Source organism: Rhopilema esculentum, chromosome 21 (assembly GCF_057945365.1).
Source record: "Rhopilema esculentum isolate cy_ngs chromosome 21, ASM5794536v1, whole genome shotgun sequence".
NCBI classification, from domain to species: domain Eukaryota; kingdom Metazoa; phylum Cnidaria; class Scyphozoa; order Rhizostomeae; family Rhizostomatidae; genus Rhopilema; species Rhopilema esculentum.
This window is the reverse complement of record NC_142835.1, coordinates 1490385-1518308: the sequence shown is the minus strand read 5'-3', so window position 1 is coordinate 1518308 and position 27924 is coordinate 1490385. Positions and strand designations below refer to the sequence as shown.

The 27924-nt window shown below is 37.9% G+C and overlaps 3 protein-coding genes across 3 annotated transcripts in view; all 3 read right to left on the bottom strand.

Annotated features, from left to right (window-relative positions):
- LOC135684592 (uncharacterized) overlaps positions 1 to 27924 on the bottom strand; it is a 76115-nt gene that overhangs the window by 34719 nt on the left and 13472 nt on the right. Inside the window, exons 14-15 of the mRNA XM_089115072.1 lie at positions 26408 to 26440; positions 25606 to 25686 (exon numbers count right to left, since the gene is read on the bottom strand). Coding sequence (XP_088971198.1) covers positions 25606 to 25686; positions 26408 to 26440 — 114 coding nt within the window. The remainder of the gene's footprint in view (positions 1 to 25605; positions 25687 to 26407; positions 26441 to 27924) is intronic.
- On the bottom strand, positions 724 to 6357 carry LOC148957554 (uncharacterized). Its single transcript, XM_089115077.1, has one exon. The coding sequence runs from the start codon at positions 1625 to 1627 to the stop codon at positions 737 to 739; it is 891 nt and encodes a 296-aa protein (XP_088971203.1). The 5' UTR covers positions 1628 to 6357; the 3' UTR covers positions 724 to 736.
- LOC135684602 (cannabinoid receptor 1-like) lies at positions 10383 to 25582 on the bottom strand. The gene has a single exon (XM_065200236.2). It carries the CDS (start codon positions 23262 to 23264, stop codon positions 22365 to 22367), a length of 900 nt encoding a protein of 299 aa, XP_065056308.2. The 5' UTR covers positions 23265 to 25582; the 3' UTR covers positions 10383 to 22364.

Below are 27924 nucleotides of genomic sequence, written 5' to 3'. Positions count from 1 at the left end.
TTAATGACTATGAGCGTTTAGTATTTCTATGAAATTATACTGTGCTCTGAAGATCCTTGAGAGAAAAGTTCTTTAGAAGCTTCGCATTTTTAATAGATGGAACAAACTTTTCTTGAACGAAATCACATAGAAACTTTGTGATATCACATAGTCTGTAACATGCGTTCAAATCATTAAACTTCTAGGCCTGATAAGGTGGGTTTTCTGGTCAATATTTTCCCTATCACATTTTCCTGTGAACAGCTCTTCGCACCAATGAACAAGCAAGTTGTCGCTTTCTAGGTTTCTTGTGCTATTAGTTTAGCCCGAACCATCCACGGTATTACATTCCGGTAGGTTTCAAACTAACAACAATGATTAATTGTAGGCTTCGATTGGCTTAACCAAGCAAGCGAAAAAAATCGAAGCGATATCGTGTGTCATTCTTCGCTTTTAGGTTGCAGTGGTATGTGTGATTCAACTTTTGTGTTTTGGCTCTAGATGGTTATAGACACTTCGTATTATGTGTAGAGTAGCTTGCAGAAATAATTTGTCTTGCAAAAAAGTTAAAAAAATGTGGGAAAAGAAAATCACGATGTGTGCGACATCAAACTGCCATAGCTATAGGACTTCTGAAAATATTCCCGGAGAAGTTACAATCAAAATTACATTCAACAGCCACTTGAAAGGTAAGAACTGGTAGAAACATAGAGATGCCATCTAGAAAACGCAACAAGAGCCAGCAGCTGTTTTCCATTCAGCATTTGCAATTTCGTCCACAGACCAAAAAACTTAAAATGGTACGTCTGATCGGGGAATGAAATATGCATGATATCACCGGATTGACCAAGGAGTTTAACATCACCAACAGCCATTCCCAGCAAATTGAGTATTTAAGGACGTGGCCTTCAACTTCGAAAATGATAAAGAAATATTTCGAAAAAAACGGTGCGTAACAAACGAAGAAGGAGATTATTATGAAGCCTCCGATGAGAAGAAGGCTTCTGTCCTTGTCAGTTAATCTTTGATGTCCGAATCGCTCAGCTTCTGCTTCGATTTGTCGACGGACTTTGCGAGCTCGAAGCAGTATCTTGGTATAGCAGAGAATGATCAGGACTGACAGAACACACCAGATACACACATGCATTGCCAATAACAGCTTAATATTTTTGATAAAACGAGATACAAACAGGACGGCTATGGCTATCAGCCATACTAAAATTGATATAACAGCCATTGCACGTGATGTTAATAGGGAGCTGTGCATGTAGGGCTTGAAAACAAAGACGTATCTTTCCAGGGCAATGGTTGCTACAATAAACAAAGATACTACTCCAAGAAAATACTGTATAGCCATAGTAACAACAGCAAAGGAACATGGGGTTTTCGAGCTGGCAACGTAAATGAACACAGCAGAATTATTTGGCATGGATATGACTCCTGTTAGAAGATCGGTGAATGCTAAATTCTGTACCAGCATCTGGTACGGCTCCTTCCGCTCACTTGATTTGAGTATAGCGATGATTAGAGCAACATTCAATAAAACAGTTGGTACTGAGAAGACAATGCTGAATGTGGCACAGGCAATACAATTCGCTTTGTAAGACGAAATATTGCTTAATAGTATTTCACTACAGACCCACTCCATGCTCAAAGGTATCTCCAAATTGTAAACAAACCGGCTTTTTATCGATTACTGGATAAAACGCATATCTCCGTGGATATTCAAGCAGAATGTGACACTTTGGAATAAAGTTCCCCAACAGGCAAATGCCAAGAGTCTTTTACACATACACGTGTGATGATTGATGCAATATATATATTCTTATCGACAAGAAATATTTTTCATCAATGTATGATCAGCTGCATCCAATCAAAATGAATATAAAACACTGTATTTACGATAGAATTAAGCTAAATTGTCGTCATTCTAAGCCAAGTTAGAAGGATGTAAATAATCGAATTTGATAAGTTACGGTATTGTAGCATAAAATTATATTCAATTTAAAATAGGATTACAAAATAAACAAACAAAACAAAAACAAATGTCGATTAAAAACAGATATATGATCAAAAATAATTAGAAGTTTTATTGTTGATGTAATATAACCAAATTTCAAAATTAAATCAGAGGATTCTCAATAGGTCCCCTGATTCCCGAATTCCCGCTATGATTCTCGCCCAATTCACAACCATCCACTCCCGAATCAATTCGGTTTATCGATTCCCGAATTCCTCTCACAATAATTTACCAATTCCCAATTTCCGACTCCAAAAATGACGATTACTGCTTCCCCGAAAACATATTGTGTATCCTGTACTACAATACTTTTATAATGAAATTACTTACAGTGTTTTTTGAACAGCGCAAGATACGTTAAAAACAATTTAGATTGTTAGGGCCTGTTCATACGGAGAACGTTTCCCCGGCATTTTCCCGGTGAAGCGGTACGCACTTTTTTCACATGTATTGATGCCAGTTTGAAGCTTCATATATTTGCGCATTATTAAGCACCATTTTAAACTCCCGATAGATGCGGCGTGTTAACGGCCCTATTTTCCGACTCAAATTTGATGGCCATTTAAATTCCCGTTGTTTCGGGTATACAATAGTTCTATTGTTACATATCCAATCGGCAACGTAAGACGGACCCTCGATGTGTTCTCAATCATAAACGTGCTGCAGAGCCAGTTGTTAACTCTTAATAGTTGACTGGCGGGGCATAATGCCTTTAAAGCTATTCTAAAGAATGGAATCATGGTTTCTTACTGGTATTAAGACTGCAAAAGTAAAGCGGTTATGGATAACGGATCTCGAAAAGGACAAAACAATAACATCTTTGTTTACATCATACACTTACATAAGGTCTTCAATTTTTTAATTTTAAGATGTCAATGAATCAACTGATTCGTATCTACTGACTCCATATTTCAATCAACATCCGACGAACAAAAAGACTGTCTTAAGGCCGACGTCCTCTTCAGTCTTTCTGTTCGCGCGCTTGGTGCCACGCATTGTGCGCGTGCGTTTTTGAGATAGCTTTGGTCGCAGAAACATACTTCGGTCACATTGGCAGTAAGCTGTGATCCTTCTCCCAAAGTGATTTTGCGCGAACAATCAGCGAGCAGCTAATGGGGTCAGGAGAATCATCGCGCGCACGCTATCCAGCAAAAAAACTGCAGTGGAGGTCGGCCTTTATTGTTTTTTTTTCAGATGTCCATGGTTCATTTTAGAATAAAAGATTATTTTAATCAAAGCGGCGAACTATCAAGGCAGTGGAACTCTCGTTTATTCAACGAAAGCAAAATATTTGATTTATAACGCTGCTTATCAACGCAACTGGATGCATCGATCACCTGTTGATAATCCCTTTTTATCTATTAAAAATCTAATAACTTCTCAGCCAGTTTCTAGGTCTGTTCTACATAATAAATAACAATGATCAATACTTCATTTGATATTAGATTTTTAATTTTAGACTTGATCAAAAAACATTATTTTAGGCTGTGACTTGTCAATTCATAACAATATCATATTTGCTTCAAAGCGATTTAAGCTAAGGAAATATTTACCCATCAACAAGTTGCGTTAGATATTGGGACAAATCTTTAGAAAGATTTTCTTTAAGAATGTACTGTCCATTGCTAACATTTTAACATAAAGTGCTAAAGTATACATTTCCGGTAATTCTGAAGTTAAATTCGATAGTCTGGTACATCGAGAGTATATTACTATTTCTATGTCTGTACAGTGATAATGTTTCCACACCTTGGACATCAAGAATGAGCTGACAACACAAAAACTTCTGTTAAGTGGCTTAGAACCTATGATGTTTAGAGAGCTCAAGAACAAGAAAGTTGTAAACATCCATAAGATTTAATATGTTGGTGGCATCCTAGACACCATGTTATCAGGAAAAGCTCAACTGTTCCTCAAGGTGGAAATATTATACTATGTAACAAAAACAGATTAAAATTTACTTTACAAGAATGTTTTGCTGAAGTACAATTTTGGATGGACATATAATATGCACTTGAGACTATCAATTTTACATTTATCTTACTGTAAAGAAACACTTATTATATACAGAAACAAAGAACACTAACGCATTCCAGTAATCAGAATTTGCAATCTATTGATTTCTGGAGAACCAGAAGATATTATCTGGAATGAATGGCATCCGTTTGTGGCAACTAAGCATTTAAAAGACAATAAAAGCCAAGACAACTTCTATAAGCAGCTCATAGGAACTATTTTGCATAACATCGTGTGAGTATTGAGGAAAATTTGTTAGTGATTGGACACTATGAGCAGCAACACGTGTACTACGACCATTCTGATTGGCCATTATAAACCTGTCAATCAACATCCAATCCAGAGACAAGTCGTTACCGATATTTTGTTACTTTCAATAAGGAAATATCTACTTTATCAGGACTTTTGGAAAAGAAATGTTTAAATCACGTAATTATCGTTAAAAGCATCAGTAAATCTTACAAATCTAAATGTGCAGCTTCGTTGGTTTAATTCGGATTTTATATAAAATAGAAGGAGATCTAGGCTATTTAGTGGAGTAGGCAACGCCTCTGACATGAAGCACTTGCGCAAATTGTGATAAAAGCATGAAAATCTGTACAGATACGCATTTTGATATACTGAATAAGATGGGATCGGGGCCTAGGCTGAGAAATAGCCTTATAATCTCTTTCTTAGCATGATTAGCTGTTCTCAGACCCCTAATCAAATCCTACTTTGGGCGCCAGATAATTTGACTGGCTATGCCATAATGAATAAATGACTGTGACGTTTATGATGACCACATGGACTCTTGATGGATGCGTCATTCTTCATTTTCACTTTTGGCAAGATTAGTGACTTCGTTTTTGGACTAGAAATCTCTGATAAAAAGTAGCAATTTTTCTATATTGAACATCCTAACGTAACGAATCATATCACGTGTCGAAAAATTTAATCATAAATCATGATGCATTAATTCTATGAACTTTTATAATTCTCGATTTTCCCTTGGCGATATGTGCCAGGAACGTCGGTCCGATATCCTCTGACAACATTGTCCACCAAGCTATGCTGTCTATGTAACTTAAGTGTGAAACATTTTGAATGCATCGCACATTGAATGCATCGCACATTGAATGCATCGCACATTGAATGCATCGCACATTGAATGCATCGCACATTGAATGCATCGCACATTGAATGCATCGCACATTGAATGCATCGCACATTGAATGCATCGCACATTGAATGCATCGCACATTAAATGCATCGCACATTGAATGCATCGCACATTGAATGCATCGCACGAAATAGATGCTAAATAGTCCTGATTGGCAACTTACTAGAATATAAGTATAACATTATGGAGACACTTGGGCTTGTACTGTGCGAAAAAGCGCGTCGTATTAACTTCAAATATTGTTTGTTTTTTGAGACTTTCTGTTTGGTTGCCTAGTAATTTATATAACCTTTTGCACTTTTGATGATAACAAAAAGACAGGGGAAACATCATTTTACATTAGAGATTAATTAAGCACAATGTACTTACGCATATTCATTGTAATGATTATTACTTTTAATTATACTACAGGTTTTGTCGAGTGTTGAGTTAGTTGGATTTGAGATGGTATGATGTTTAGACGTAATTAGAATTTAAAATAAGTTAAAAGAATTATAAAGATGACCTCTCTTGATTGTTGTGTTTCTGCACAGTAGTAGATTAGAACCAGCGGAAGATTTGCAACATGTACGTCTAACTAATAACAATATCCACTACACTTGTCTCAGCTGGCTACATCGTTTATCGAGTATTTTGCTATGTATTGTTCAGGCAAAATCTGCATCTCCAAATTTCTAAAACTTTCTTTTTTACTCGTGGGTTGAAAATGCATGAAATAACGGGGTTTAGCAAACAATATGCTTGGGACAACGCGAGTCCCCAACTGAAAAAAATGTAATGCTCCGATGAATAAATTTCATGGGTCGCCAATACATGGAGAACAACTATCGGCAAATAAGACACAATTATAGAAATAAGTAACAATCCACCAATTTTAGCAACATTTTTCTCGCCCGCCGAGATTCTTGTGCGTCCGAATCGAGCAGCTTCTGAGGTGATTTGCCGCCGGATGCTACGAGCATGCCAAATGATTCTAAAATAACAAAATATATTGGCAGGCGCACCAACAAGAAAGGAAACAAAAATGAGTCCATTTGTCAAAAGTTTCTCTTCCTCAAATGCTAGCTGAAGAACAGGAATGGCAGAATAGAGCCAAGCAAACATTATGGCAATTGCAGTTTTGCGAAGAGTCACTCTTGCGCTATAAACAAACGGATGGAATATCTTGATGTATCTTTCAATTGTAATGTACTAGCCTGTAATCAATCTATATGTCATCATCTCTGTATCATGTTTGTAATGTACTGCTGTCACTATGCTTTGTACTCTGTTGTTGTTGATTGATTGTAACCAGATTCGTGTATTATAAGTAATTGTAATTAACAATGTAAGTTAGTCGTGATTCAGAATATGATGAATACAGGCGTATAAACCAGTGTCTTTTATTAGCGTTAACGCTACATTTTGGTGACAGGAATGGCGACCAACATTATTCCGGAACGATTCAGCTCTGGCGATTTCCTTTCGTGGTTTCGCCATTTTGAGCGCTGTGCTCAAGCCAACTCGTGGAATGAGGAAACCCGCTTGTGCAAACTGCCCGCTTTTCTACAAGGACCGGCCGCATCCTATTTCGAGTCACTGGACGCTGGTGATCGCACCACGTACCAAGATTTGGTCGACGGCCTGAAGAACTGTTTTGCCCCTGCAGTAAACCGGGAACAGTATTATCGAGAGTTTGAAGAGCACCGTTTACGACCAACAGAGGACCCCACCCTTTACTTGTGGCGGCTTAAAGATGCCCTCCACCTCGCTGAACCGGATTTATCCGAAGATGCCTTTGATGCCCTTTTGCGACGCCAGTTCTTCAAAGGCCTACCTAATGTTGTCCAGCTGAAGCTCTTGGAATCCCATCCTACCCCAGGATTGGACGAAATGTTGGCGTTTTCGAAACGGTTTCGATCGCTTCAAGTTTTGCCCTCCGGCAATCCTGCATGTGCTACTACCACCCATGCCGTGCCTCCACAGTTTCCTTGCGATGAGCCGCAATGCAAGTCACGCGATGACCTACAAATGTTGTTGACCCAAGTTGTGGAAGGCCAGAACCAATTGATCGCAGCTATCGGTGAATCAAGGAGTAGCAGTCGGCCAGAAATTCGTTGTTTCGAGTGCCATGAAGTGGGCCACATGAGACGGCACTGTCCACGCCGAAGACGTTCTGGAAAGGGAAATCGCCAATGCTCACTTTGTTCTGGATGGGGACACAACGAAAGTATCTGTGCAAACAACAAGGGCCGATTCACCCAGGAAGGTAACGGGCCTAGGCCCTCTCCATTTCCGGACAATCAACAATTTGTTAATTCAGCTAGGCCTCATTATATAAATGGTAGTAAGGCGTCTTTAAACTTCCAGGGGGTGCCTCGTTAAGGGGCTGGGACGACGAGCACCCCTCTGTTTTTGCTGTTGGTTCTGCTTCGAACTTTCGTTTGAAACCCTTAGCCCCTCGCCAACCCCTGCTATTTTGTGAGCTTGAAGGTGTGCAGGTTCCAGTTTTAATTGATACTGGTTCCATGAAATCCCTGCTTAGTTCAAGTGTCTTTCAGCGTATTTCTGCACGCTGTGCACACCAAAACAAAGCCCCTCCTCCACTTCGAAGCATATCCAACAGTTGTGTTTCTATTACAGGACAGCCGCTAAATTCTTCAGGTTCAGCAGATATTTCTTTGTCTTTTCCGGGAAGCCAATTTTTGTATGTAGGAGAGTTCTTGGTATGTGATAATGTGCTTGCCCCTCTGCAATGTGTACTTGGTTGGGATTTTTTAACCTTTTATTCTTTGCAGTTGACTGTTATAGGGGATTCCTATTGCCTTGTTGGGCCCCATGGCAGCACACCTTTGACCCCTTTGTCTCTTCCTGTCCAACCTCCACCCCCAGGTCTTTCTGCCCCTGTCAATTCATCTTGTAAGGAAGATATACCTGTTTTTGTCCAATCATCAGACTATGGGCCTGTCTTTGTGACCTTAAGCACTGATATATCCATCCCAGGTAGAACAGAAAGTGTTATACAAGCTCAAATCCCCAAGAGTTGTAAAGAACAAATAGGCATGGTCTGTAGCCTCAGTGGAGATTCTGAATTATCTTATATTACTGCATACAGTATTAGTCAAGCCTCTGAGCGGATGATACCAGTGAGAATTCTCAATCCGTCCAAATCTTCTGTTGAACTTCATGCAGGACAAAAAATAGCTAGGTTTTGGCCAGTTATACCCTCAGCCTCATCTAGTCCACCTATACACAACATGTGTGCTAGTGTTCAAAACAATAAGTTTGATTCAGTTACCTTGTCTGAGTTACATGCAGCTATTAGTCCTAATCTTAGTAAGTCAGATCAGAAACAGATTCTTGAGACATTGCTTTCTTTTCCAGATGTTTTTAATGATGGTTTAGGCCATACCTCGGTATTATCTCATAGTATAAATACTGGTGACTCTTTGCCAATAAAGCAGCATCCACGACGGTTGCCTTATCATTATAGAGGAGAAATTCATAAACAGGTTAATGAAATGTTAGAAAAAGGGGTTATACAACCAAGCACTAGCCCTTGGGCGTCTCCGGTCGTCCTTGTTAAAAAGAAGGATGGGTCCTATAGATTTTGTGTTGATTACCGCAAGCTAAACCTTGTCACCAAGCAAGATGCTCACCCCTTGCCTAGAGTAGATGACCTTCTTGATTCTCTAAATAACAACAAGCTCTTTAGTACTCTTGATCTCCGCAGCGGTTACTGGCATGTAAGTATGACCTCAGAAGATAGAGAAAAAACAGCTTTTATTACCCCTGGTGGCCTATTTGAATTCCTTCGTATGCCATATGGATTATCAACAGCTCCAGCAACATTTTCTAGGGCCGTTGGCATTATCTTATCAGGTTTAACCTATGATATATGCCTTTGTTATTTTGATGACGTAATCATTTTTTCTGATACCATTGAACAACACTGTGAACGTTTAACATCTGTTTTGCAACGCTTTCGTGAAAATGGGCTGCGTGTCAAGGCTTCTAAATGCTCTTTTGGTGCCGATCAGGTCATTTATTTAGGTCACTGTGTCTCAAGTAAAGGGGTTCATACTGATCCATCTAAAATTAAGGCTGTGCAGGATTTACCCCCACCAACTGACCTGGACAAGCTTAGATCATTCTTAGGACTAGCAGGGTATTATAGGCGTTTCATCCCTCAATTTGCAACCATGGCAGCCCCTTTGACTGAACTTACCAAGAAAGGTATCCCGTTTAAGTGGACAGAACAGCACCAGACTGCTTTTGAAACACTAAGAGCACTCTTATGTTCTGCTCCCATCTTGGCGTACCCTCAGTTTGATCGACCTTTTATTTTGCAAACTGATGCATCAAATGTTGGCCTTGGTGCTGTATTAGCGCAATTAGATGATAATGGCCATGAAAGGGTTGTATCTTATGCCAGTCGGACCCTATCTCCTCGAGAGCAAAATTATTCCACCATGGAAAAGGAAGCCCTGGCTATTGTCTTTGCCACTCAACACTTTCGTGTTTATCTTGTAGGCCATGCATTCCAGATTATCACTGACAATCAGGCCCTTAAATGGTTGCATACTGTAGAACCTAAGGGTCGTATTGCCAGGTGGCTCATGGATCTCCAAGAATTTGATTTTACAATAAGCCACAGACCTGGTAGCTCCAACCAAAATGCAGATGCTCTCTCTCTCGTTTAAATCATTACCAAAATAGTCAAACCAACCCTGCTGTAAGTTGTTTAGTGAATTTATTACCAGATGCAAATCTGCATCAAGCTCAGCGTGCTGACCCGCATATATTGAAGGTTATTGAAATTAAGGAACAAGGTTTTCCAAAACCCCCTTCATTTGTGTGGAAAAGGAACCCCAATCTTTCATCTTTTTGGAGTTGCTGGGATCAACTGTATGTCAGTAATGGGCTGCTGGTAAGGGCCTTGGTATCTAAGCATGGGTTTTCTAGGGAACTTGTGGTTATACCTGATAGTTTAATCCCTAATATTCTCCAAAGTCTTCATTGTGGCCCATCTGGTGGACATATGGGCATTAGGCGCACTATAATGCGGTGTAAGGAACGATTTTTCTGGCCTAAAATGATTGATTCTATTACCAACTTTGTTCAAAATTGTCCAGCTTGTAGCCAAGGAAAACATGATTCCAAACAGACACGAGCTCCTTTGCAACCCATTCAAGTCAGTGAGCCATTTGTTTTTTGGGCAATAGATTATATGGGACCTATCTCTGAAACTGCTAGGGGTAACAAACATATTCTTGTCATGATGGACCACTTCACCAAATGGTGTGAGGCATTCCCAACAAAGGATCAAAAAGCCGCCACTGTAGCCAATACACTTGTCTCTCGCGTTTTCTCCAGGTTTGGTCCACCGACGGTCATCCACTCAGACCAAGGACGGAATTTTGACAGTACATTAATGCATGAAATTTATAATATCATGGGGGTTAAGAAGTCACGAACAACAGCCTATCATCCGCAGGGTGATGGGTTGGTTGAAAGGCAAAATCGCACCCTGCAGGACATACTTAGTAATTTTGTATCAGACCATAGTGGTGACTGGGACCAATGGTTAGACCAGGCCGTCTTTGCCTATAACACAAGTATACATGAATCAACAGGTTTCTCTCCTTATGAGTTAGTTTTTGGGCACCCAGCACGCATGCCCATTGAAATTGAGTTAAGTGTACCTCTGCAGAATCCATCAAGCCAATCTGATTATAGTCAGTCCTTACGCAAGGCTATTCAGAATGCCAATCAGATAGCTCAGAAAAACTTAGAAATAGCTAGATCTAGACAGAGTATGCATTATAACAACAAGACCCTCAAAGAATGGCAACCTTTTGATATTGGACAAACGGTTTGGCTATGGCGCCCCAAAAGCTGGAAGTTTGGTAGGAAATGGGTTGGGCCATACCAAATCTGCACTCGACGTGGGGTTAACTATAACATCAGGTCAAGCAATGGCAAATTTCTTGTAGCCCATCACAATCAACTCAAGGCTTGCCCTTTGCCCCTGGGCCAGGGTCAACCATTCCATCCAGTCCCTGAAACTCCAGGGATAATTCCTAGGGAGGGTTTTCCAGTTGTCCAGCATGAAGAGATGCAAGGAGTTGTTCAAAGGGGTACTGCCAGACCACCTCACCTTCGTCAGGTCATTAATCCCCCCCAACGTTACGGAGAGGTTGTTGCACATTAACACAGACCAACCTTTGCTACACTCAACATTGTAAGGGAGGGGAAGGTGTAATGTACTAGCCTGTAATCAATCTATATGTCATCATCTCTGTATCATGTTTGTAATGTACTGCTGTCACTATGCTTTGTACTCTGTTGTTGTTGATTGATTGTAACCAGATTCGTGTATTATAAGTAATTGTAATTAACAATGTAAGTTAGTCGTGATTCAGAATATGATGAATACAGGCGTATAAACCAGTGTCTTTTATTAGCGTTAACGCTACACAATGGACATAAGCAATACAGTCACAAACGAAGCCAGTCCTAAAATGTATGCAACTGGGGATATGAATTTGAGAAAATAGCAAGGATTTCGCGAATTCGCTATGAAATTAAATGCAACGAAAAAAGCTGGCATCAAAACGACTGACCCAATGAGATCAGTTACGGCGAGATTCAACAGGAACATATAGGAAAGGTCCGCTTTGACATTGGACTTAATCAATGCAATGATTAGTGAAACGTTGAGCAATGCTGTTGGAATGGTCAGCAACAAAGTGGCAATAGAGCATGCGTGATAGTTCGCTTTCAAAGCAGACGTGGTTTTGATAACGAAAAGACTCCATACACATTGAAAACCCATGTTTTCTATCATAATACAAAGTATAGCACTTTGCTTTGATAGTATTCTGAAATCGATGAACCGATAGTTGCACGGTAGTCTTTTCAACGATATGTGCATTCAAGTATTTGTACAAACAAAGCCAAGGCAATCAACGCAGTAATCTTGACAGTCAAATCATCGAAAAAAGAGCTTTTTAAAAAGCAATAACGATTTAAAAAGAATCACAAATTTTTGTTCCAGTGATTCTGTAGAAATTAACCTTTATTTATGGCATTCAAGATAACGACTGTGAGAAACTCGTGCAATCAAATTTATGTCCATCACGCGGGTACCATATATAATCTTGCACGGAATATGATTGGTCAGCTAAACATGTCAATCAACATCGACCAATTGAATCGTGATCTGGAAAAATGGTTTACTTCCAAAGTAAATAATACCAGCTATTGTTACCTTTTAAGGACAAAATAATTGCTTACTTCAAAAGTCTTCAACCTATGCTTTTCAATGTTTAAACAAAAGCTAATTGTCGTCAACAGCTTTCAACGTATTAACAGCACTACAAATCTAAACATGCAAATTTGTGAAGTTGGCGGCATCTCATTCGGAATTTTCTAATTAAAAAAGTGCATGTATTCTCAATCAGCAATTGTATATGTTGATTAAGACGACTCTTTATTATTCTTGAAATACTGGTCAATAAAGACAGCTGTTTCCTATACAAGTACTGTGTTCTTGCAAATAAAGTCTCAAAATAAGATATGCCAGTCACTATAGAAAGTATTTTCGACCATTAGCTACGCAATCTGTCCATTTTTGCTTCATGAAGCGTTGCAACTGGAGATAATGGTATCTTGTTCACAATTGAAGAAGAACCAAATCTGTTCTACAAGCTTCTTTTTAAATAGAGCTTAATTTGATTAATTACGACTCAATACAAAGTATATCAAGTTGGCAGTACTAACAACAAATCGCAAATACGCTCGTTTTCTAGAGTAGTGCTATATGATAGTGTCTATCGCAGATCCGATCAAATCCTTTGTTGGGCGCCAAATAATTTGGCTGGCTATTCTATGAAAGATATAGAAAAGTGTCATTTTAGACCAATGCTAGTGATGGACATCACATTGTTTGCTACTGTTCTTTAGCAGGACTAACAGCCTCTGATTCTCTGATTAAAAGTAGTATTTATTTAAATTTTACAAATAGCTGAGGTAGCAACTCATCCTAATAAAGTGAACACTGCCAAGAATTTTAACATAATGAGCAAAACATAAGTGATAAACAATGCTTGGCAATATGTGCCCAGAAGCACAACCAGAAATCAATATTGTGTCCCAAACTATGTACTCAATGCATCACACATAACATATGAGAAATAGTTCTGGTTGGCAAATTACTAGAAGCTTGGAGGGGCTGCGGAACATATTATGCTAAAGTGGTTTCTGGTGGTAATTATAGGAACAATGGATATCTAGGGAAATACCTGATCGCTGAAGGGCCTAAATGGAGCCTAGACAGGCTGGTACAAAGAAAATGGCAGATTTAGTCGCAACATTGCATTCATTAAAAATCTATCTCTTGATGATATTTCTAATGTTGCCTGAGAAAGTTTGCCCTAACCAAGAATCAGTTAAAAATCCTTGTTCAGTGCAGTCACTAATAAAGGATCCTATTTTAGAAACTGAAAGCACAGCATTACTGTTCGACAATCTCATTACAACAAAGGAAGAGTTCATCAGAAAAAGTGGAGTAATAAAGGGATCGACAAGTGACCATTATATGGTATATGCCATTAGGAAAAGCGGGAAGATCAAACTGTCCCCTAGGATCACTGAGTCACGAGCTTTAAAAAACCTTGACCTTGACACCATACATCAGATGTTAATAAATGTGCTGAAGTATCAACATGAAACATCTTATATGCTGCTGATAAGCAGGGCCCAAACGGAACAATTAGAGATACCGGTGCTGTACACAATGATTCCTCTATTGAGCTCATTGATTTTATGAAAAAAGAAGCAAGGCAAGGATGAAAGCAATTAAGTAAGAGAACAAAGAAGAAAGAAGTTTGGTCAGTGTTTATAGAGATCAACCATAAAGCAAACAACACCAGAAAAAAAGACAAAAGGGCATTTTAAAAGATGGAATTGAAAATGCAAAGGATAGCAAAAGATGTCAGAGAAACTCAAAAAACTCCTTTCTAATAGGAATAACATAGCTGCTGAAGCAAAGAGAGTTATGATCAACGAAACAGAAGAGAACAGATCCAATTAAAATTCTAAATTGACACAATTATTTATTTTAAGATACTGCAACCAAGCTTGTGGTAAAAGAATAAATGAAGTGCGAAAGGGAGGAGTTTCAGTATGTGCATTATAAGATATTAAAATACATCAAGAGAAAATGAAAAAGAAACTTCCCCCTTGGTGTTATTTTTAGAATAAGGTACTGGTGCCCATGTCTCTAGTTAGACTTTCTTCTATCAATGATAACTCTCTTTTACATGAATATTAAATGTAGCTTTCTCTACTCTTTTAAACAACTAAACAGTTTTATGAAAATTGTACCCCTTGATGCTATTTTTAGAATTGGGAACTGGAACCCAGTCCTCAAATAGTCATACCCTGGGCTCTAAGCACAGTATTAGAATTGAAGTGTGCGAATTGTGATACCAGCATGAAAAGGAAAAGAAGTCTTGGCCCCGTACTTTTGCTAGCCTTGTCCCCCCCCTCCCCAACTTTCAAATTCGTAGCGTGGACCCTGCTGCCAACGGACTACGGAGTTGTAAATAATTTAGGATGCATTTAGAGAACAGTTGCATACATATGCCTGTGTGTTAAAACCCAAGGCGTGTCTTTGGTTACGTATCATTTTGGCATGACAAACGAGCAGTTTTCTATTTATCACCAATGGCATCTTGAATGAGGAGCCCCACCCAAAAAATTATGAACATCCTTTATTCAAGTCTAAAAACAGCACATGGGTTCATTTTTTATTTTGCGTCCATATCCTATCCTTTTTTGCCTGTCAAACTGTCTTTTGTTTCAGAGTTTCATGTTATTGTACCAAAGTGAGACTAAGAGAACAAGGGGGAAATTTTCAGTCGGGTTCCATATACTATCTTTTTTAGCGTATCAAACTGCCCCTTTTTGGAAAGTTTAGCGTATCTCTATTTTATTTTATATATAGTGAGTCTGGTTCCCAGGGTAGGCTCCCCCATACTTGTCTAACCTCTTCACCAAAAACTCAGCATGCTTCTCCCGCAGCCTCCGAAACACTGAGACTGATTTAAGGTTGCCAAAGAAAAGGTCAGCAAATGGACAAAAATGCTTTTCTTTCCGGGGAGCTAAACTATGAACACAATTATAATTGAAGTGTGCGATAGCCTTCCTGCTGCGTCCGAGACGGCATCCTCCCTGGGTGGTTTCAAAAAATCAACACAGGGTTGACTAGTTTCCTTTTATAATACCATGTAATTGTAAATAGGTTTTTAATATTATGGTTTTTTATTTTCTAGTATTTTAATTGAATATTGTTATTAGTATTTATTGGAGGGCCCCTTGAAAAACAACTTCCGTTGAAGGGCAACCCTCCTCACACAAATCAAATATGAAATATGAATATAAAATCAGATTGTCACTTGCTACAAAGTTTCATGTTATTGTACTTACTTACAGCAGAGATATCGTAATATCGCCTCTAGAGTCTTGGGGCACATTACCCCAGTTAAAAATAGTTGAAGGGGGAAATTTTCAGTTGGGGTCCATATCCTATCTTTTTCAGCGCATGGAACTGCCCCTGATTGCAAAGTTTCATGCTAGTATCACAATTCGACCGGATTACTGACTTAACAGGCCTGACTAAATGGTTTCGCCTCGACTCATCATTGTGACGTCACAACGGAAAATAAAATTTCGCAATGCAACTGCAAAATGTGCATACTTTGACACTCAATAAAAAAGAACCATTTAACTTATCGGAATTCTGTTTTTTTGTATAAGAACAAGGGTGAAGGGTTCTATAGATTTCTTTTAAAATATTGGAATGACAAATTTCGCTGCATAGGCACTTTAAACATTAGCTATTTTTCATTATCAATATTATCATTCGACTTGATCGTGATCCATTCTTACGAGAATATGAGATTTCTTCCTTTGCACAAGAATATGAATAGAATGTGAACCAACTTTACCCTGCACACTTGCATCAGCTCGCAACGTCGTTCATTGAGTATTTTGCTATGTATTGTTCAGGAAAAATCTGCATCTCCACATTCGTAACACTTTCTGCTTAACAAGTGGGTTGAAAATGCATGAAATAACGGGGTTTAGCAAACAATTTGATTGGGACAACGCGAGTCCCCAACAAAAGAGTTTACTGTCGTCCAGTGTATAAATTTCAAATGATGCTAATACGCTTAGAAAAATAAACGGGATGTAACACACAGTTATAGAAATAAGTATCAATCCACCAATTTTAGCAACATTTTTCTCGCCCGCCGAGATTCTTGTGCGTCCGAATCGAGCAGCTTCTGAGGTGATTTGCCGCCGGATGCTACGAGCATGCCAAATGATTCTAAAATAACAAAATATATTGGCAGGCGCACCAACAAGAAAGGAAACAAAAATGAGTCCATTTGTCAAAAGTTTCTCTTCCTCAAATGCTAGCTGAAGAACAGGGATGGCAGAATAGAGCCAAGCAAACATTATGGCAATTGCAGTTTTGCGAGGAGTCACTCTTGCGCTATAAACAAACGGATGGAATATCTTGATGTATCTTTCAATGGACATAAGCAATACAGTCACAAACGAAGCCAGTCCTAAAATGTATGCAACTGGGGATATGAATTTGAGAAAATAGCAAGGATTTCGCGAATTCGCTATGAAATTAAATGCAACGAAAAAAGCTGGCATCACAACGACTGACCCAATGAGATCAGTTACGGCGAGATTCAACAGGAACATATAGGAAAGGTCCGCCTTGACATTGGACTTTATCAATGCAATGATTAGTGAAGCGTTGAGCAATGCTGTTGGAATGGTCAGCAACAAAGTGGCAATAGAGCATGCGTGATAGTTCGCTTTCAAAGCAGACGTGGTTTTGATAACGAAAAGACTCCATACACATTGAAAACCCATGTTTTCTATCATAATACACAGTATAGCACTTTGCTTTGATAGTATTCTGAAATCGATGAACCGATAGTTGCACGGTAGTCTTTTCAAAGATAGGTGCATTCAAGTATTTGTACAAACAAAGCCAAGGCAATCAACGCAGTAATCTTGACAGTCAAATCATCGAAAAAAGAGCTTTTTAAAAAGCAATAACGATTTAAAAAGAATCACAAATTTTTGTTCCAGTGATTCTGTAGAAATTAACCTTTATTTATGGCATTCAAGATAACGACTGTGAGAAACTCGTGCAATCAAATTTATGTCCATCACGCGGGTACCATATATAATCTTGCACGGAATATGATTGGTCAGCTAAACATGTCAATCAACATCGACCAATTGAATCGTGATCTGGAAAAATCGTTTACTTCCAAAGTAAATAATACCAGCTATTGTTATCTTTTAAGGACAAAATAATTGCTTACTTCAAAAGTCTTCAACCTATGCTTTTCAATGTTTAAACAAAAACTTATTGTCGTCAACAGCTTTCAACGTATTAACAGCACTACAAATCTAAACATGCAAATTTGTGATGTTGGCGGCATCTCATTTGGAATTTTCTAATTAAAAAAGTGCATGTATTCTCAATCAGCAATTGTATATGTTGATTAAGACGACTCTTTATTATTCTTGAAATACTGGTCAATAAAGACAGCTGTTTCCTATACAAGTACTGTGTTCTTGCAAATAAAGTCTCAAAATAAGATATGCCAGTCACTATAGAAAGTATTTTCGACCATTAGCTACGTAATCTGTCCATTTTTGCTTCATGAAGCGTTGCAACTGGAGATAATGGTATCTTGTTCACAATTGAAGAAGAACCAAATCTGTTCTACAAGCTTCTTTTTAAATAGAGCTTAATTTGATTAATTACGACTCAATACAAAGTATATCAAGTTGGCAGTACTAACAACAAATCGCAAATACGCTCGTTTTCCAGAGTAGATGCTATATGATAGTGTCTATCGCAGATCCGATCAAATCCTTTGTTGGGCGCCAAATAATTTGGCTGGCTATTCTATGAAAGATATAGAAAAGTGTCATTTTAGACCAATGATAGTGATGGACATCACATTTTTTGCTACTGTTCTTTAGCAGGACTAACAGCCTCTGATTCTCTGATTAAAAGTAGTATTTATTTAAATTTTACAAATAGCTGAGGTAGCAACTCATCCTAATAAAGTGAACACTGCCAAGAATTTTAACATAATGAGCAAAACATAAGTGATAAACAATGCTCCATATTCGCTTGGCAATATGTGCCCAGAAGCAGTGGCACAGAGATGGGGGGCAGGGGGGGCAATTTGTCCCAGGGCCTCGGCCTGTAAGGGGCCCTCAAATTATTCTGAAAATTTTTTAAAATGCCTTTTTTTGAGAAACTGAAAATGCATTCAAAGATATATTTGTTAATATCGAAAATGATGGCAGTAATTTCATTGGGCCCGTACACTGAGTCTTGTTTGAATTTGAGGCCTATCAGATTCATTTATTGAGTCTGGTGCCCCGAGAAAAGCTGAATAAACCTTAGATCACATATTTTACGGATTCATCTTTTAAGCTGAGTTTCCCTGAGTTTCGCAAAATCGTACTTATTGATGGAAGCGAGCCCTGATAAAAATTAGGTAACCCATATAATCTTGTTTTAATCTATGGCCCGTTCAAGTGAGTTATGTTTTCATTTGGACTCGTTGCATAAAGCTATATTATATTTTTGGGGCCCCTTTCAGCAAACTAGCATTAATAAAGAACCGCTTACGTTCAACAATGACTCAATACAGACTATCAAGCCTCATGACGCATTCGATCGAGCACAAACTAGCAAGAAAAATTGATTACGACAATATCATTGATCAGTTTGCAACTGAAAAAGCAAGAAACATTAACTTTTGAAGGACGAAAGAACTGAAAAGCATAGTTCCATGAGATTTTTTAAATAAAAGTGCGTAGAATAAAAGTTTGCTTTCATTTTAAATTTTTATATTGCGTGGCTCACCAGAAAAAAACAGTCAGAATTGAAGGAACACATTTGAAGTCCTCTTTAATCAGCTAAAAGGGTGTGGTCAAAGAGCGTATTTAAATCGCTTACCTTTAGAATTAATGCTTTTTATTACATTTTATGATATTTTACCCATATTCTATAACGTGCGCAAACGTTTGGAAATAATGGGCGTTCCCATTTTAAAAAGGGCGTGGTCTCGAAAAAATTTTGTATCCGACTCTAGGGCCCCAACCGGGACTTTGCCCCAGGGCCCAGGCCGCCTCTCGGCGGCCCTGCCCAGAAGCACAACCACAAATCAATATTGTGTCCCAAACTATGTATTCAATGCATCACACATAACATATGAGAAATAGTTCTGGTTGGCAACTTACTAGAAGCTTGGAGGGGCTGCGGAACATATTATGCTAAAGTGGTTTCTGGTGGTAATTATAGGAACAATGGATATCTAGAGAAATACCTGATCGCTGAAGGGCCTAAATGGAGCCTAGACAGGCTGGTACAAAGAAAATGGCAGATTTAGTCGCAACATTGCATTCATTGAAAATCTATCTCTTGATGATATTTCTAATGTTGCCTGAGAATGTTTGCCCTAACCAAGAAACAGTTAAAAATCCTTGTTCAGTGCAGTCACTAATAAAGGATCCTAATTTAGAAACTGAAAGCACAGCATTACTGTTCGACAATCTCATTACAACAAAGGAAGAGTTCATCAGAAAAAGTGGAGTGATAAAGGGATCGACAAGTGACCATTATATGGTATATGCCATTAGGAAAAGAGGGAAGATCAAACTGTCCCCTAGGATCACTGAGTCACGAGCTTTAAAAAACCTTGACCCTGACACCATACATCAGATGTAAATAAATGTGCTGAAGTATCAACATGAAACATCTTATATGCTGCTAATAAGCAGGGCCCAAACGGAACAATTAGAGATACCGGTGCTGTACACAATGATTCCTCTATTGAGCTCATTGATTTTATGAAAAAAGGAACAAGGCACGGATGAAAGCAATTAAGTAAGAGAACAAAGAAGAAAGAAGTTTGGTCAGTGTTTATAGAGATCAACCATAAAGCAAACAACACCAGAAAAAAAGACAAAAGGGCATTTTAAAAGATGGAATTGAAAATGCAAAGGATAGCAAAAGGTGTCAGAGAAACTCAAAAAACTCCTTTCTAATAGGAACAACATAGCTGCTGAAGCAAAGAGAGTTATGATCAACGAAACAGAAGAGAACAGATCCAATGAAAATTCTAAATTGACACAATTATTTATTTTAAGATACTGCAACCAAGCTTGTGGTAAAAGAATAAATGAAGTGCGAAAGGGAGGAGTTTCAGTATGTGCATTATAAGATATTAAAATACATCAAGAGAAAATGAAAAAGAAACTTCCCCCTTGGTGTTATTTTTAGAATAAGGTACTGGTGCCCATGTCTCTAGTTAGACTTTCTTCTATCAATGATAACTCTCTTTTACATGAATATTAAATGTAGCTTTCTCTACTTTTTTAAACAACTAAACAGTTTTATGAAAATTGTACCCCTTGATGCTATTTTTAGAATTGGGAACTGGAACCCAGTCCTCAAATAGTCATACCCTGAGCTCTAAGCACAGTATTAGAATTGAAGTGTGCGAATTGTGATACCAGCATGAAAAGGAAAAGAAGTCTTGGCCCCGTACTTTTGCTAGCCTTGTCCCCCCCCTCCCCAACTTTCAAATTCGTAGCGTGGACCCTGCTGCCAACGGACTACGGAGTTGTAAATAATTTAGGATGCATTTAGAGAACAGTTGCATACATATGGCTGTGTGTTAAAACCCAAGGCATGTCTTCGGTTACGTATCATTTTGGAATGACAAACGAGCAGTTTTCTATTTATCACCAATGGCATCTTGAATGAGGAGCCCCACCCAAAAAATTATGAACATCCTTTATTCAAGTCTAAAAACAGCACATGGGTTCATTTTTTATTTTGCGTCCATATCCTATCCTTTTTTGCCTGTCAAACTGTCTTTTGTTTCAGAGTTTCATGTTATTGTACCAAAGTGAGACTAAGAGAACAAGGGGGAAATTTTCAGTCGGGTTCCATATACTATCTTTTTTAGCGTATCAAACTGCCCCTTTTTGGAAAGTTTAGCGTATCTCTATTTTATTTTATATATAGTGAGTCTGGTTCCCAGGGTAGGCTCCCCCATACTTGTCTAACCTCTTCACCAAAAACTCAGCATGCTTCTCCCGCAGCCTCCGAAACACTGAGACTGATTTAAGGTTGCCAAAGAAAAGGTCAGCAAATGGACAAAAATGCTTTTCTTTCCGGGGAGCTAAACTATGAACACAATTAAAATTGAAGTGTGCGATAGCCTTCCTGCTGCGTCCGAGACGGCAACCTCCCTGGGTGGTTTCAAAAAATCAACACAGGGTTGACTAGTTTCCTTTTATAATACCATGTAATTGTAAATAGGTTTTTAATATTATGGTTTTTTATTTTCTAGTATTTTAATTGTATATTGTTATTAGTATTTATTGGAGGGCCCCTTGAAAAACAACTTCCGTTGAAGGGCAACCCTCCTTACACAAATCAAATATGAAATATGAATATAAAATCAGATTGTCACTTGCTACAAAGTTTCATGTTATTGTACTTACTTACAGCAGAGATATCGTAATATCGCCTCTAGAGTCTTGGGGCACATTACCCCAGTTAAAAATAGTTGAAGGGGGAAATTTTCAGTTGGGGTCCATATCCTATCTTTTTCAGCGCATGGAACTGCCCCTGATTGCAAAGTTTCATGCTAGTATCACAATTCGACCGGATTACTGACTTAACAGGCCTGACTAAATGGTTTCGCCTCGACTCATCATTGTGACGTCACAACGGAAAATAAAATTTCGCAATGCAACTGCAAAATGTGCATACTTTGACACTCAATAAAAAAGAACCATTTAACTTATCGGAATTCTGTTTTTTTGTATAAGAACAAGGGTGAAGGGTTCTATAGATTTCTTTTAAAATATTGGAATGACAAATTTCGCTGCATAGGCACTTTAAACATTAGCTATTTTTCATTATCAATATTATCATTCGACTTGATCGTGATCCATTCTTACGAGAATATGAGATTTCTTCCTTTGCACAAGAATATGAATAGAATGTGAACCAACTTTACCCTGCACACTTGCATCAGCTCGAAACGTCGTTCATTGAGTATTTTGCTATGTATTGTTCAGGAAAAATCTGCATCTCCACATTCGTAACACTTTCTGCTTAACAAGTGGGTTGAAAATGCATGAAATAACGGGGTTTAGCAAACAATTTGATTGGGACAACGCGAGTCCCCAACAAAAGAGTTTACTGTCGTCCAGTGTATAAATTTCAAATGATGCTAATACGCTTAGAAAAATAAACGGGATGTAACACACAGTTATAGAAATAAGTATCAATCCACCAATTTTAGCAACATTTTTCTCGCCCACCGAGATTTTTGTGCGTCCGAATCGAGCAGCTTCTGAGGTGATTTGCCGCCGGATGCTACGAGCATGCCAAATGATTCTAAAATAACAATATATATTGGCAGGCGCACCAACAAGAAAGGAAACAAAAATGAGTCCATTTGTCAAAAGTTTCTCTTCCTCAAATGCTAGCTGAAGAACAGGGATGGCAGAATAGAGCCAAGCAAACATTATGGCAATTGCCGTTTTGCGAGGAGTCACTCTTGCGCTATAAACAAACGGATGGAATATCTTGATGTATCTTTCAATGGACATAAGCAATACAGTCACAAACGAAGCCAGTCCTAAAATGTATGCAACTGGGGATATGAATTTGAGAAAATAGCAAGGATTTCGCGAATTCGCTATGAAATTAAATGCAACGAAAAAAGCTGGCATCACAACGACTGACCCAATGAGATCAGTTACGGCGAGATTCAACAGGAACATATAGGAAAGGTCCGCCTTGACATTGGACTTTATCAATGCAATGATTAGTGAAACGTTGAGCAATGCTGTTGGAATGGTCAGCAACAAAGTGGCAATAGAGCATGCGTGATAGTTCGCTTTCAAGGAAGGCGTAATTTCAGCAACAAAACCAATAGGTATGCATTGAAGATCCATGTTTTCAATGGTTATACACACCAGAAAATTCTACTCCAATTCTGTCCTGAAATCCACGAACTGAGGGCTCCACGTGCAGCGATTTATATTTCCCTCTTATCTTAACCAAACTACAGAGCATACAAACGAACAAAGCAATTTTGAAAGAAGAAACGAGCTGGCAGGTGTATAGCTGTTTCAAAGCAGTTTACAAACAGGTTGTTTGAAGAGATGATACAGTTAAAAAAAGAACTCTGTCAGAAAATGAAGATCCAGAAGCTATTGATTACATAATTCTAAAGATAAAAAATATATATAGTAAGACGGGTTTAGTCTCATTGACGGAGAAATACCACACGAATCAAACCGATTTCTCTACCCTTGACAAATATTCAGTCACTCGTTCCAATAAAAGCAAATCGATAAGAATGTTTAAATTATAATATCTAACAATATTTGATCGTACTTCTGAACCGCAGTATCAACACCTTAAAAAGGCAGTCCCTATTATGCAAAGGGAAGCTCTTTCGATTAAGGGACCATATTTGCCAATTCTTTTTCAAGTGTGACAAAGCTTTGCAATTTGCTAATTGGCCTTGACCCAATAAACCGTTACCACAATTGCAATTTAATAGGAAATGTTGCTTGTTAATGGGACAGCCCTTTAAGACAAGGTACTTCCCTTGCTTTTTTTACTGTCAACATCTAAAGAAATCTCTGTCATTCTGGTTCATGACCACCTCCCTGTTACCAGCCTAAATTCAACTATTTAACTTGTAAAATAAGAAACTAAAATATAATTTTTTTAACCAATCTCAATTGGTTTCTATACTACTGTTCCAAAGAGCACCATAATATCTATACTACTGTTCCGTACATTACCAAAATATATACACGCCTGGTTTCTAACTAGCATTAGCTCGGATTCAACAGTTTTAGGCACGGATTTTTTATACATAGATACATCAAATACTTAATTAAATTCCCCATTCACGTACTGCTTTCTCGTGAATTGTACAAACAGAGCACTCAACTAGTATTTTTTGAATATGCGTTTATTCCGTATGCTACTACTAAACTGAATAGAAAATGAAAATCAGAGTGAACAACTGGTTAAAGAGTGAATCAGAGTGAATCAGTGTGCCTCAGTTTGTCATCTACAAAACATATGTTGGACACAACACTCTACTGCATTAAGACTGATATTCTAACCATGTCTAATGCCGTGGATCTTTTTAATTGTCGTTTTGCTAAAATAACTTGCACCAATCTCTCTATATCAGCCATTCTTAACATTTGGCCCACAAAAAGATTTCTTCCGGCTGGCCGAATGATTTTTTTTGGCTTTCACTTTGGAAATTTGGAATTCGATTCAAAATCATCACATTTTGGCCTTTCTTACAAATACGTTTCGAAGTCCCTGGATCTGACTTCAAGCGCTTCAAGTCGACCTAACAAAGATTAACTTCTGGGGGCAAAAAACGATCGTCTGACTCATCCTGGTACAGTTACAAAAAATGTACAGTTACAAAATTAGTGTAAACTTTTTTTTGGCTTTTTATACTTCGGTACAGTTTGAGGCTTTAAGCCCTATCTCCCTGCGCTCGTGAAATCTATGCCTCTTGCATTGGGCCTGAGAATCCGTCGTATGTTGCACATTGAGCAAATCTCGCCAGCCTCCACCCAGCACCATGTCCTTCAATTATATCATTGGCCTCCCTCCCTCCTTATTATCCCTTATCTTCCCAAGAGTCATTTCATGAAAAAAGCACGCTGAATAGATTCTATAAATATTGAATCTAATACGAAATAATAGGCCTGCCTATCTTATCTCTAACTTAATATGGTACGTATTGGATCTGCATTTCAATTTGAACAGCTTTATTAACACAAGCTATGTAAAAGCTGAAAACTCAGGGGCCCCCGAAGAAAATCCACGTGTTTTTTTTGGCACAGCACGCGAAATTCTTAAGAGCCCTGGTCTATAATATATGTGACTTAGGCCGATCTAAGTCAGTCACGAATTTTTTCTCTGAAAGAGTTCATAAAACGACTTTGTACTTTATTGGAAGCAGAAAATGCACAATGTTTCAACCCAATAGATAAGTGACATTAAGCATACAAGGCTAAATACATTATACTTTGTATTCAAGAATAAAGGCACTTTAACTAAACAGAAACACCTACCTTAGAAGAACTAACAGAAACACACACCTCGATTCCAAAGCAAGCTTCTCCAGGCCTCGTTGCCAAAGACAGCTAAAGCCTGCTTCAAGAGACGTAAGAGTCTCAAAAGTAGGCAAAAAGAAGGCGTTTTGGAACATTTTGCAAGTATTTAAACAACAAACAGAAATTGACATACCTTTTCTCTCAATGCAGTTTCAAGATCTATTTGCAGATTTTTTACGTCATTTTCTAATGTTGAAGCATTCGCATTTGACGTCTACAATAGAAGACAAAATCATTGACAAGCAAGAGGTGAAAAAACGGAAAAAAAATAAGCTGTAGAAAGCATCGAAAAATCAAATCGACTCCATCAGAAGCAAATAGTCGACAGTAACTATTTACTTGGACATCCAAATAAAGGGCCTGAAAAGACTGAAGCAGACAAGGCATGAGAGACTTGCTATCAAACTTGAGACATTTGATACCTTCGTCTGGAAATGCCCATAAAGACGGCATTTTTTCAAAATCAAATGTTTCCCTGCAATACACCTAGACTTTCTAAAGGAACATGACAAAGGGATGACAGACTGTCTTTAAAGCAAAAATTAGTTTTCAATGACATTAAAAAATATTTTCACATGGATTTTGCAAGATTTCTAAGAATGCATACTGAATATACCACTACTACCCTCCACCCTGGAATTGGACTGTTGAGCGTCATGATCTAAAATGGGCACAATTTCTAACCTAAAAGTTATAAACTTATTCAATCGAAGCTTGAGTGAAGTAATCCAGATTTCATAAAAACGCAAACTGCCTGGCTAGTGGTTTATCTTGGAACAACACACAAAGAGGTTTAATTAGCGAAACTTATGGTGAATGAAATAGAAATGTAGCGCAAAAAATTCAATCGAAGCTAAAACAAAGTAATCTGCCAGATCATGGAAAAGAATACAGATTGTTGAGGGCATAATAAATAAACATTATGAATACACAACCTGTAATTCAGTCTGGGCGGATGATACAGTTTCCTATTGAAGTATAAACAAGGAATTAGATGTATCAAAGGCTTTCAAAAAGTTTGTAAATGTTATACCTTATTTTATTGTTTGACATTAAAAGTCTCATGGACAATACATTTACAGGTATATATACATTCTGCGGCAGAATGTTCTTTGTTCATGCTTAGCACTACTGAAACTACTACTTTGAGGTTGTGATAAAAGATTAATGAAAGTAAAGGAAGTTAGCGGACGACAAGGAAAACAAACAGACAATCTATCTACAAATCAAGAAAGAAAATTTATGTGTTGATGCTAGAATCTCTGTACAAAATTCAATCAGAGCTAAAGTTGCTCAATGTTTCAACTTTAGAAGGACCAGAAAAATTGGTTTAGATTGCCTGTTATTCGCATTACTAAAACCCCGAGAATATGAAAAGGAACATGCATCATAACGTGGATTTTCGAAAATCTCACGGCTTAGAGAGCTCATACAAAAAAACAAAAGAAACTCTTTCTGGCACTTCTGGGGTAGCATCGCATCGACAAAATTAAATACCTTTAAGGTTAAGACAGCGTAGGGTAGCAAATTTTTCAACAACAATAGCCATATTTGAAATAGAAGTGCAATGTGGAAATTAGAGGAATAAGACACAATGAGATTAATCATGTTAAAAACATTGCTTTGCTGAATCATGTTAAAAACAATGTTATGTCTACAGACATTGAAAATAATGATTTAGTGTTATCAATTTAATACTTCATATCAACAGGGAACAAGCTTAGCATTGTGGACAAGCCCACTTTCGCAGAAAAATTTTCATTCTGGCCAAGTAATTGAAACCCACTAGCGAAATTCTCGTCACCCTTACTTGCTTCGGATAGAAATTTTTCTCTGAAGTAGAAAGCTTAAAATTGTTGCTGGTCACGAGCAACTTTCCTCAATGCTTAATTTATAGTAGGAATAGAACTTTTATAGAAAAAAACATTGCGTAATATTGTTTAGCAAATGGTTCAATTAAAATTCGAAACATATATTGTGCATATTTTGGTAAGCATTTGCTGATAGCTTGGATTAAACTGTTTAAAGAACAGAAAATAGTGCAAGAGTATTTAAAAAATTAACGACAATGCTTCTTTGTTCGTTTATTTTGTTTCGAAAATGTATCTTCTTTCTTACTGGCAAAAGCTTGAACACCTTCTGGCTTATAACCTCTTTCGTGATTCGTAAACAGAATATGACAAACAATAGGAACGGCCAGACACAATAAGCATGGAAAACCACTTTTACAACAGAAGAAAACTCGAAAACACGTCTTTATGCGAAAACGTAAGAATAAGAAATATTGTGAAAGTAGTGATATGTTTGGCAAAAAACAAGAGTGATATGTGAGAATTACCAGAGATAATGATTGCTGAATCAGTATGGCCCCTCCTGATACATAGCTAAGGCAATTATAAAACGACACCAATCAAGCCTGTTCTTATTTGTCAAAAAATGGCCTTACACAATT

What these genes read in the sequence shown, in the direction of transcription:
- LOC148957554 (XM_089115077.1), bottom strand. Translation starts at nt 1,627, where the DNA reads ATGGAGTGGGTCTGTAGTGAAATACTATTAAGCAATATTTCGTCTTAC.
- LOC135684602 (XM_065200236.2), bottom strand. Translation starts at nt 23,264, where the DNA reads ATGGATCTTCAATGCATACCTATTGGTTTTGTTGCTGAAATTACGCCT.